This window comes from Suncus etruscus, chromosome 1 (genome assembly GCF_024139225.1).
Source record: "Suncus etruscus isolate mSunEtr1 chromosome 1, mSunEtr1.pri.cur, whole genome shotgun sequence".
In the NCBI taxonomy this organism is placed as follows: domain Eukaryota; kingdom Metazoa; phylum Chordata; class Mammalia; order Eulipotyphla; family Soricidae; genus Suncus; species Suncus etruscus.
Genome location: NC_064848.1, coordinates 164,182,793 through 164,194,956, shown reverse-complemented (window position 1 = coordinate 164,194,956; position 12,164 = coordinate 164,182,793). Strand labels below are relative to the sequence as shown.

Below are 12,164 nucleotides of genomic sequence, written 5' to 3'. Positions count from 1 at the left end.
CATGCACAATTTAATAATGCTATTTTGGGGTTATATTTTGGACCATACTTGACAGTTCTTAGGGTTTACTCCTGGGCTCTGGATCTCTCTAGATCACTTGTGATGGGACTCTGGTACCATAAGCAAGCACCTTCCCCATTGTCTCTCCCCTCCCCCCAGCATGCTATTCTTTTTTGGGAAGAATCTGATTGGATTAAAGCTTTTATGAAGCATAGATTTTTACTTACTGAGTGAAGGTGCCCTACTGCCTTGTCCTAACTTTCCAGCTTGGAGATTATCCCCTTATACTTATCTAACTTTCTTTGTAGACGTAGAGCTTTTGAAATTTAATATATTTGTTTTTGGTTTTGGGCCACACAGAGTAATGCTCAGTAATCCCGGCTCCACATTAAGTAATCACTCCTGACAGTGTTCCGGGTTCTATGTGGTATGCCAGGGATTGAACCCATGTTAGCTGCATGCAAGACAAGCACCTTTTTTTAAAAAAATTTTAATTAAGAACTTGCAAAATAAAAAATAGATGTGATCAACAGCCCGGATAGATTCCCCTCACCCGAAAACTGACACGGCCTCACCTCAAGTCTCCTGGACGTACCATCACCATCTGCTCTTGGGGCTGATGCTAGAGGGGGGTCGGGCAGATTGCACCCTGCGGGCATCCCGCAAAGTAAGGCGTCACACAGGGGCAGATTTTTACCCTCGCAAAAATTTGCCTCACATCGGCAGTGAGGACCCAGGTGTTGCCCGGGTTATTTTCCTTACTCATAAGTTTAAGGCATGAGACAAGCACCTTAAGAGGACTACTGTACTATCGCTTTGACCCCTCTTTTTCCTCCCCTCTCCTCCCCTCCCCTCCCCTCCCCTCTCCCCTCCCCTCCCCTCCCCTCCCCTCTCCCCTCCCCTCTCCTCCCCTCCCCTCCCCTCCCCTCCCCTCCCTCCCCTCCCCTCTCCTCCTCTCCTCTCCCCTCCCCTCCCCCTCCCCTCCTCTCCCCTCCCCTCCCCTCCCCTCTCCTCCCCTCCCCTCCCCTCCCCTCTCCTCCCCTCCCCCTCCCCTCCCCTCCCCTCCCCTCTTTTTTCTTCTCTTTTCTTTCAAATCACTATAAAGTACAAAGTTACAGAATTATTTATGATTTTCAGGTGTATAATAATCCACTACCAATTTTTTCACCACTGTCTACTTCCTTTCTCAACTGTCCCTGATTTCCCCACCCCCACCTGCGTTTATGGCAAGCAATTTTTTTCCCCGTATTTTCCTTTTTTATACACTGGTTTATAGTACCATTACTGGTAGGGTATTGTGCATATTTTAGCATCCAGTCTTTGTCCAGAGTGACCACTTCCGTCTATCATTATTCTAGCATTCCCTTTCCTGACCTATCTTACCTTCTCCCTCGTAGTTATTCCCCTGTTACTTTATATTTCTCATATGAGTGAGATCATTCTGTCTCTCCATCTCCCTATAACTCACTTTACTCAGCATGATACTCTCCAGATCTGTCCATGTAGCAGCAAATCGCATGATTTTATCTTCTCTGTGGCAAGTAATGGAATGCTATTCTTGAGCAGGGTGAAGCTGAACTGCTTGGCAGCATTACTTGTTTTCAGATAAATATAAATATGCATACTTAATGTTAAAAGAGTCTTCTTTTTTTTTTTCCCCTGAATGATACATGCTTATTTTGTTATTCCTTCGGCTTTCTTGCTGAGGGTCTTTTTGTTTGATTATTTTTGTTGGGTCACACCTCATTATGCTTAGAGCTTACTTCTGGCTCAGTCAAGGATAACTCCTGGTGGTTCTCAAGGGTACCTTAGGGGTGCTGGGAATTGAAAAACCATGTGCAAGAAAATCACCTTACCTGCTGTACTACCCCTCTCCAGCCCTGAGGCCCATTTTCCTACGGGAATAAATCCTATTACTATGTAAGATTTTCTCGGATTTTAAAGCAATCTGCTGTAATTTCAGTTATTTATTAGAAGTTTGGAACATAGATTTTCTCTATTCTCTTATTTTTTTCTCTTGAGGTCCCTGAGTACCGCTGGGATAGCCCACATATAGATTATTCTTTTTTTCCCCTTAAGTAAAAAGGATTTTTTTTTTTTTTTACTGGAGACAGAGATGTGCTAGTGATCTATTCTTTTAATGCTTTAATTCACTGGGGCTGGAGAGATAGTATTGTGGATAAGGCAGTTGCCTTGCATATGGCCGATGGGGTTTCTATCCCCAGCACTCCACACAGTCCCCTGGGTCCCACCAGGACTGATTCCTGAGCACAGAGCCAGGAGTTAAGTCCTTGAGCACAGCCAAGTGTGGCCCCAAAACAATAAAATACTTCAGTTCATTGTATCAATATTGTTTTAATAAAGGCACAGGAATAATAGAATAGAAAAGAGGGACTTTATCAGTTAACAACAACAACAAAACCCAACTTAAGTTGGGATTTTCAAGCAGCACATTTTGGAGAACAAACTTCAAAGTGAGTAAGGTAGTGGTGTGGTTTTATACCTAGCAAAGATAGAGCTTATATAACTCTAAGGTTTCAGGAAATTCATCTCATGACTGCTTATGGGACACCATTAAGCATACACAGTTAAGCATACACAGTTAAGGAACATGTAATGAACATGCATCAAGTATACAGAGAATTGTGCTGAAAAGCAATGGGGGTGTGATAATGTAGAGGAAGGAAAAGGAGGTCAGATCACTGGCAGTCTTCATCCACTGACAGTCTGGCTAAAGGCCTAGAAGGCCTTATCAGTTTACATAAAAGGGTTCTTACGGTCCTGTTTTGACCCATTTAGAGAAAAGAGAACCTTAAGAAGTTGGCTTCTTCTGAGGAGACTCTCATATTCTTCAAGCTATAAACCTCAGACTAGTTTGTTTTAATTTTTCTTACTCTAGAAGATTCTTTTTAACTTTTTATTTTTCTTTTGGTGTTGGCAGTGAAAAAATAAAGGGCCAGGTTGCAAAAAGTGCTGACAATGAAAAGTGTTGGTTGCATTTTTTTTAACCCTAACATTCTGCAAAATATTTTTTCAGTTTTTTGGGGGGCATACTGAACAATGCTCAGGGGTTATTCCTGTCTCTGTGTAGAAATTACTCCTGGCAGTGTATAGGGGACCATATGATGCTGGGGATAGAACCTGGGTTGGTTGTGTTCAAGGCAAGTAAGTGCCTACCCTGATATACTATTCTTGCCCGACTCCAAAATAATTTTTGTGTACAAAGCACTACCTCTTTCTGTCAGTCATCATTCTCTTTTATATAGTACTGGGTAAATGATTGAATTTTGTTGACATTTAATGATTTCCAGAAAGATGCAAACATTTATAGATTTGCCATAAGTGCTATTAAATATTGAAAATTAGAGTTTGAGGTATAGATATGGTAATCAGTAAAATTTTTCTAATGTTGGGGCCAGAGCAATATCACAGTGGTAAAGCATTTGCCCTGCATGTAGCCAATCCTGGGAGGACTCTGGTTTGATTCCCGCCATCCCATATGGTCCACTGTGCCTGCCAAGAGTGATTTCTGAGTGCAGAGCCAGGAGTAACTTCTGAGCGCCACCAGGTGTGACCCCCTCCCCCCAATTTTTTTTTCTAATGTGCTAGTAATTTTCAAGAGAAATTGCTCTTTTTAGTCATTTTAAAGTGTGAGCTCTTAACATTCTTTTTTTCTTTTCAGCTTCCAATAAAAACAGGACAGCAAAACACACATACCAAAGTCAGTACCGAACACAACAAGGAATGTCTTATCAATATTTCCAAATATAAGTTTTCTTTGGTTATAAGTGGCCTCACCAATATCTTAAAGAACGTTAACAATATGGTGAGTATTTGGGTTACTATTCTGGGGGAAATAGTCTTTAGTTTTTTAATTTCATATTTTTATGTGTGACTTATTTTAATGTGTGAAAATTTGTGAAAATTAATTTTCTGTGGACTTTGAATATAAACTTCCTAATTTTTTTGGTGTCTATACAAGTAAATTTTTGCCTTTCATTTTAGTCATTGATTCTTTTCCTTAGTTATGTTTCTTATAACCCTTTCTTTTCTCTCAGGACTTAAAATTTAAGATTGATTTTTTTATATATAAGTTGGCAAAATATATGAACATAACCTGTTAAAACTCTTTTCCTTAGTTTTTTTTTTTTTTTTATTTATTTAAACGGATTCAGTCCTAAGTAGTTGATAGATTAAATGAGTCCTCGATTCCCAAAGTGTGATTGGTTTTTTGAAGATATTGTTTCTTTCCTTTTCTCTTAGAACCTGGGACAGATTCTGTGGTAGAGTACACATTATTGAAGCAATTGTCCTCAAATATCATTTTTATTAATCTATTCCATGGTCAAATGCCATAATTGTCTCTCTTTTTTCCTGTTACATAAAATCAGTTTACATTTTCTAGACTTTAAGATACTCTTAATTGTTCTCTCTTGTACCTTAGGACAAAATTTTTTTTTGTCTTTTTGTCATTTTCTATCTTAAAAATAATCCTTCAGACTTGATCTGAAATTTTCTTTTTCTTTCTTTCTTTCTTTTCTTTTTTTTTTTTTTTTTGTTTTTGTTTTTGTTTTTGGGTCACACCCGGCTGCGCTCGGGTTCCTCCTGGCTCTACGCTCAGAAATCGCTCCTGGCAGGCTCGGGGGACCATATGGGATGCTGGGATTTGAACCACCGACCTTCTGCAATCAAGGCAAACGTTTTACCTTCATGCTACCTCTCTGGCCCCACGACATTTTTTTTTTAACTCCAAACTGATCTGAATATTTTTTCCTTAACTCCAAAATGGCTCTGCTTGTCTTAAGCACAAGCTCTGCTTGTCTTTAATTTGTATTGTTTGTTTTGATTTATAAAACTAACTTCTAGCTGTAAATTATGAAGCCCAGTCTCATATTCATAGTCAGATATCATGGTATTTTCCTTTTTAGCTAGAAAATATCCTGGGGAATTGGAGCAATAGCATGCCTTGCACAAGGCTAACCCGGGATTAACCTGGGTTTGATACCTGGCATCCCATGTGGTCTGCTGAGCCTGCCAGGAGTGATTTCTAGTGGAGAGCCAGGAGTAATGCCTGAGTGCCACTGGGTTGTGGCTCAAAAAATTAAAAGCCTCTCCCCTCCCCTCCCAAAAGAAGAAAATATCCTGGGGTAGAGCAATAGTACAGTAGATAGGGCTTTTGCCTTGCATATGGCTAACCTGGGTTCCATCCCCGGCATTCCATATGGTTCCCAGGGCCTGCCTGGAGTAATTTCTGAGCACAGAGCCAGGAGTGATCCCTGAGAGCAGCTAGGTTTGGCCCTAAAAGCCAGAAAAGAAAATATTCTAAAAATTTCAAAATTGATAAGGGTAAAATACTTTACAAATACATTTTTCTTATTAAAAAAAAAAACAACAACTACAGTTAAAACCTTTTTTTTTTTTTTAAAGAATAGAACCTTTAGGGCTAAAGAGATAGCTGAAAGGACTAATGCACATTCTTTACATGTTAGAGTTTCAGGTTCAATCCCTGGCAATGCATGGTTTCTTGAGCACTACTTGAGTAGCCCCTGAGCATCACTGAGTTTAGTCCTCAACAAAAAAATATTGGTGAGGAGAATTGGGAATATGGCTTAGTGGGAGAACACTTATCTGCACATATGTGGCCTTAGGTTTGAGTCCCAACCCTGAATGTCCCCTAAGTACATGTACATGTGTTTCTAGAAGCAAAATTTAAAAATAATTAAAAAAAAAAAAAAAGAGGAGGGTGGCTGAAGCGATAGCACAGTGGTAGGGTATTTGCTTTGCACGTTGCGGACCCGGATGGGCCTGGATTTGATTCCCTGGCATTCCGAGCTCGCCAGAAGTGACCTCCACCCCCCAAATAAAAGAGCAGTGCTCTTTTTTTTTTTTTTTTTTTCTTTTTAGTGTTGAGCTACAGTCATACAGTGTCCATCATTCATTCTTCACCAATGTCCTCAGTTTCTTTTCTTTCTGCCCTCCCCCTTGACCCTTCCACCTGTTTGAATGGCAGACATTTCTCTCTTCTCTCTCTTCTCTGTCTCTCTCTCTCTCCCCCCCTCTGTTTCCCTCTCTCTCCCTCTCTCTCCCTTTTTTTCTCTCTCTCTCTCTCTTCCTCTCCCCCTCGATGTATATCACTTTAGCTTCTTTCAAATGGGCTTTTTTGTTTGTTTGTTTGTTTTGTTTTTTTTTTTGTTTTGTTTTTGAGTCACACCTGGCAGCGCTCAGGGGTTACTCCTGGCTCTACGCTCAGAAATCACTCCTGGCAGGCTCTGGGGACCATATGGAATGCCGGAATTCGAACCACTTGTCCTTCTGCATGCAAGGCAAATGCCCTACCTCCATGCAATCTCTCTGGCCCTCAAACTTTTTTAATAAACTTTTTAATAAACATGTAAAACGACTCACAGGAAAGACATTTTAGATTTTATGGAGTTCTTACATATATTTTTGGGCCACACCTAGCTATGCTCAGGGCTACTCTGAGGCGATAGGGATCATGTGGTTCCAGGGATTGAACCTAGATCATCTTGTAGCATATGCTTTACAGTCCTTTCAAGTATCTCTCAATCTAGAATGAAAATATTTTAATTCTTGCAATCTTTTTTTTTAAGTAAAATCACAAAGTTCTTTTGATATATAGTTTATTAGTAACGAGTTGAGGGTCTTTTATTGCTAAGTTGTAATAGTCAATTTAATGATAATGAATGCTTAAGAAATCACTGCAATTAATGTAATATTTTTTGCTAAAAGAATTAAGACATTTATAATTTTTGGCATCAAAGTTGTCAATGTTCAATTCAGGTTCTAAATTCTCCAATATTTAAAGTATAAACTAGAATATCTTTATCCAGAGTTAATTTTACAGTTGAATAAATACCAGGATTTTTCCGAGAATATTTTTGTGAGCACTAGTATTAAACCAGAAACAGACATTTTAAATATGAATGAAATAATCTGGGAGAGGGACTGGAGTGATAGCACAGTGGTAAGGCGTTTGCCTTGCATGCGGCCAACACAGGATGGACCCCGGTTTGATTTCCGGCATCCCATATGGTCCCTCAAGCCTGCCAGGAGCAACTTCTGAGCACAGAGCCAGGCCAGGAGTAACTCCTGAGCACTGCTGGGTATGACCCCAAAAACAAACAAAACAAAACAAAACAAAAAATCTGGGAGATAAAATAGAAGACTTTTCCTGACTTAATTCCTTTTCATATGTGTGCTGATTTGTAATAGAGTAAAAACTAACTTTTAGTGTTCTGAATATTTTTCTTCTAGAGAATATTTGGAGAAGCTGCTGAAAAGAACTTGTATCTCTCTCAGTTGATTATATTGGATACACTGGAAAAATGTCTTGCTGGAGTAAGTAAAACTGTTCTTAAGTAGGTAGATTTTTATCAATTCAAAACATAGATGTGAATAGGGAATATTTTCTCTCAGGACAAATGAATAAGAATTTTGTCAGAACTAATTTGAAGCCTGAATAGTTAGGACACTTGCTTTTCTAAAGCTTTTCATCCTAGATGGTTTACCACTGGTAGCCCACTAGGATTGATTCTTGAATGTAGAGCCAGGAGTATCCCCTGAGCATTGCCAGCTGTGGCCCCAAAACAAAACAGCAGAAAACAAACAAACAAAAAAACAAAAAGAGCTAACCTGAGGGTTAGATAAGTTTTTCAAAAGAAAATTATTTTCTTACCTTTCATGTAGTGATAGATTTGAAAATTGCTTTTAAATTAAGTCTGACCCATATCTCTTTCAGTCTATTTTCTTGGAAAGCTAAGAAAAGGACACTTTTTGGTATAATTAATGTCTCCTGATATTGTTAGGCCTGTATCATTGCTTGTGAATCTGACATGAAGGACCAAATATAATCTTGTTTCTTCTCATATACAAATAATGATTATAATATATAATTATAATATTATAATAAAATAGTTTTTAAAATTAATATAAGGGGCCAGAGAAATAAAACAGCAGGTAGGACATTTGCCTTGAATTCAGCCTACCTGAGTTTTTTTTTTTTTTTTTTTTTTTTTTTTTGGTTTGTGGGCTACACCCGGCAGTGCTCAGGGGTTACTCCTGGCTGTCTGCTCAGAAATAGCTCCTGGCAGGCACGGGGGACCATATGGGACACCGGGATTCGAACCAACCATCTTTGGTCCTGGATCGGCTGCTTGCAAGGCAAACGCCGCTGTGCTATCTCTCCGGGCCCTACCTGAGTTTGATCTCCAGCATTTCCTATAGTCTCCTGTGAACTGCCAGGAGTAATTTCTGAGTCCAGCACCAGTAGTAACCCCATAAGCATCACTGGGTGTGGTTAAAAAAATATTCACATAAAAGAACTTTAAAACACTAGAAAGCCTTAAAACTGGGTGTAGAGAGTTAGTACAAGTGTTAAAGCACTTGCCTTATATGCTGCCAGTTCAGGTTTGATCCCTGTACCACATATAGTCTCCTGAGAATACTGAGTGATCCTGAGCAGAGAGCCAGGAGTAATCCTTGAAGACTGTCAGGTTTGGCCTCTCCTGCCAACCATTCCCTAAAAACAACTCTCAAAAAAAAAACTAACTTACTGATAACAGTTCTGAACTGTTCGGAGCGATAGCACAGTGGTAGGGCATTTGCCTTGCATGTGGATGACCTGGAACAGACCCAGGTTCGAGCCTTGGCATCCCATATGGTCCCCCAAGCCTATCAGGAGCAATTTCTGAGTGCAGAGTCAGGAGTAACCCCTGAGCGCTGCTGGGTGTCCCCCTACCCCCCCCCCCCCAAATTAGAACTGTGTAGGGGAGATTTGCCTTGCCTGCAGCCAATGCCAATTTGATCTCTACCTCTTCTGGTTTCTTGAGCACTGCTAAAATGATCCCTGAGCACAAAGCCAGGAGTATGTCCTGTGCCTAGGTAAATATGGCCCCAAAATGCAAAACAAACTTCAAACAACAACAAAATAAAAAAAGGCACAAATCCAGTATTGGGGCTAGAGATAATGCAGCATTAGGGCATAGGCCTGGCATGCACCTGACCTGATTTTGAATCCTGATACCGTATGTCCCTAGAATGTTGGCAGTTCTAACCATTGATATTGCCTGCTCTGCTGTTGTGGTCCAGAGTTCCCTGGCCTCAAGCAGCATCACATCCTCAGGGGATGGCCCCTATTATTTGTACACATTAATATAGAAAATAGATATTTAGAGCTGTTTAAACAGTTCTTTGTCAGTTCTTCTAGTTATAACTGTATTCCATCATTACTTAATTGAAAAAATTTTGTGTGTTTTTGGGCCAGACCTTGCAGTGCTCAGGGGTTACTCCTGGCTCTGTTCTCAGAAACCACTCTTGGCAGCATTGGGGGACAATATGGAATGCAGGGGATTGAACCAGGGTCAGTCCTGGGTGGCCACATGCAAGGCAAACGTCCTACCACTGAGCTATCACTCTGGCACTAATTAGAATTTTTTTTGTTTTGTTTTGGTTTTGGATCACACCCAGCAGCGCTCAGGTGTTACTCCTGGCAGGCTTGGGCGACCATGTGGGATGCCAGGATTTGAACCACCATCCTTCTGCATGGAAGGCAAATGCCTTACCTCCATGCTATCTCTTCATCCCTAATTAGAAATTTTGTTTTTGTTTTTGTTTTTTTTGGGCCACACCCGTTTGATGCTCAGGGGTTACTCCTAGCTAAGTGCTCAGAAATTGCCCCTGGCTTGGGGGACCATATGGGATGCCGAGGGATTGAACCGTGGTCTGGTCCGTTCCTTGGCTAGCAATTGCAAGGCAGACACCTTATCTCTAGCGCCACCTTACCGGCTCCCTAATTAGAAAAAAATTTTTTTTTTTTTTGGTTTTTGGGCCATACCCGGCGATGCTCAGGGGTTACTCCTGGCTGTCTGCTCAGAAATAGCTCCTGGCAGGCACGGGGGACCATATGGGACACCGGGATTCGAACCAACCACCTTTGGTCCTGGATCGGCTGCTTGCAAGACAAACGCTGCTGTGCTGTCTCTCCGGGCCCCTAATTAGAAAAATTTTAAGAAAAAAATTTTTTTGGTAAAGAAATGAATGGGTATTGGGGAGGGTGTTGCGCACTTTGGTGTTATAGTAACTTTGTATATCAAAATTTTAAGTTGGGCTGGAGCAGTGGCACAGCGGTAAGCAGTTTGCCTTGCACATGACCTAGGATGGACTGTGGTTCGATCACCTGGCGTCCCTATGGTCACCTGAACCAGGAGCAACTTCTGAGCGCTGAGCCAGGAGTAACCCCTGAGTGTCACTGGGTGTGGCCCATAAACCAATTAAAAAATGAAAAATAATTATAAGTTATCACCATTAAACTTATTGTAACTATGTTGCCTAAGCTATAATTCAGAAGAAAAATTATATAAAACAAAGTGTTTTTGTGCCTTTTCAGCCTAAATTGTTCTGGAACATGGTAGGAGTTTAATTAATTATTTAAACTTAATATCTCTATTTTAAAAATCTGTCTGTTCAGTATAAGACTTTTTTCTTTTATTATCTTCTGACTGGGGACATAGTTACCATGTTGCAATCTATGAACCTTTTATTCTGTTGAAATAAACATTATGAAAGACTTTAGGGACAGTTGGGAAAATTTGAATGTAGATTGAGATATTATCTGGGGATGTAAGTGAGTGGTGGAGTGCTTATATTGGCATGTATGAGGCCCTGTTTGAATCCTGGTCACTGCATACAAACCCCAGAATAAAACAACTTCAACATAAATATTAGATAAGGGCATTGTTTATTTTTTCTCAGTGTGATAATTGTACTGAAATTATTTTTACCTGTGTTGAAATAGAGGGGTAGATTGTGATATTTGTATATTAGTTTGAGATTATTTCTGCAAACAGTATTAATAGTAATATGTTGCTTCTGTCAAATCTCCCCAAAGTAGGTATGATTACCCACTCCTAAATTCATTTGGATCTTAGGCTTATGGCACAGTGTACTCCTCATTAGTGAATAGTCATCTAATCTTAGGGGACTTCTCAGGATGGGATTTTTGCAGGGGGGCCATGGAGGAAGCAGTGTTGGGAGACAATAGAGGATAAACAGGAGGGTTTGAACTTCTTTGTGATCAAGAGGTGAAAGAAGAGACCTTTATTAGATTAGCTACAGTTAGAGCAGAACCAGTGAAATAATAAATATTGTGGAATCTAGAAAGTGAGTATATGAATGTCTGTTAATAGTTTTTTTCATTTGTTTGAAAATTTGCATAACAAATGTTTGTAAACTTAAGAATTTTGGAAAATTTCATTTCTATTATATTTCTATTGTATATTATTTCTATTTTAGCAACCTAAGGACACAATGAGGTTAGATGAAACAATGCTGGTCAAGCAGTTGTTGCCAGAAATCTGCCATTTTCTTCACACGTGTCGCGAAGGAAACCAACATGCAGCTGAACTTCGAAATTCTGCCTCTGGAGTTTTATTTTCTCTCAGCTGCAATAACTTCAATGCAGTTTTTAGTCGTATTTCTACCAGGTTAGTGTGTAGAACCACCTGATACTGTTATAAACAATAAAAATTTGAATTTTTGTTTTCTATATATGCAGTAAAATAAAGTGTTAACAGAAATAGTTTTACTTGGGCTTTTGTAGAAATTTTAAGACTTTTTGGCAAACTTACTTAATGGTATGTTATTGGTGTGTCTAAATATGGATACTGCTACAAGTGTAAAAAGCTAAATTTTAAGAAAGAAACCAGGGGCCAGAGTGGTGGCGAAAGCGGTAGGGTGTCTGCCTTGCACATGCTAGGTTTGATCCCCTGGTATCCCATATGGTCCCCCAAGCCAAGAGCAATTTCTGAGCGCATAGCCAGTAGTAACCCCTGCGAATCCCCAGGTGTGGCCCCAAAACAAAACAAACTGATAAAAAGAGAAAAACCAATGCTTATGATTAGACTTTAATTTTTTAAGCACTAGATTTGAAATTTTGGTTTAGACCATTTTCCCCCTAAAGAAAAGAGAGACTAGTACATATTTGAGAATAAGAATACAGGCATAATCTGAATCAAGTAGCACTTTTTTCTAAATAAGGAAGTTAACTTAAAAGGAGCTAAGTTGGGCCCGGAGAGATAGCACAGCGGCGTTTGCCTTGCAAGCAGCCGATCCAGGACCAAAGGTGGTTGGTTCGAATCCCGGTGTCC

The 12,164-nt window shown here is 39.9% G+C and overlaps 1 protein-coding gene and 1 non-coding gene across 2 annotated transcripts in view; one reads left to right on the top strand and one right to left on the bottom strand.

The window, feature by feature from the left end:
• NF1 (neurofibromin 1) overlaps nt 1–12,164 on the top strand; it is a 304,781-nt gene that overhangs the window by 61,753 nt on the left and 230,864 nt on the right. Inside the window, 3 exon segments of the mRNA XM_049772767.1 lie at nt 3,683–3,826; nt 7,276–7,359; nt 11,311–11,501. Of these exon segments, the coding sequence (XP_049628724.1) occupies nt 3,683–3,826; nt 7,276–7,359; nt 11,311–11,501 (419 nt within the window).
• LOC125994990 (U12 minor spliceosomal RNA) lies at nt 635–779 on the bottom strand. Its single transcript, XR_007490700.1, has one exon. It is a non-coding gene; the product is annotated as a U12 minor spliceosomal RNA (small nuclear RNA).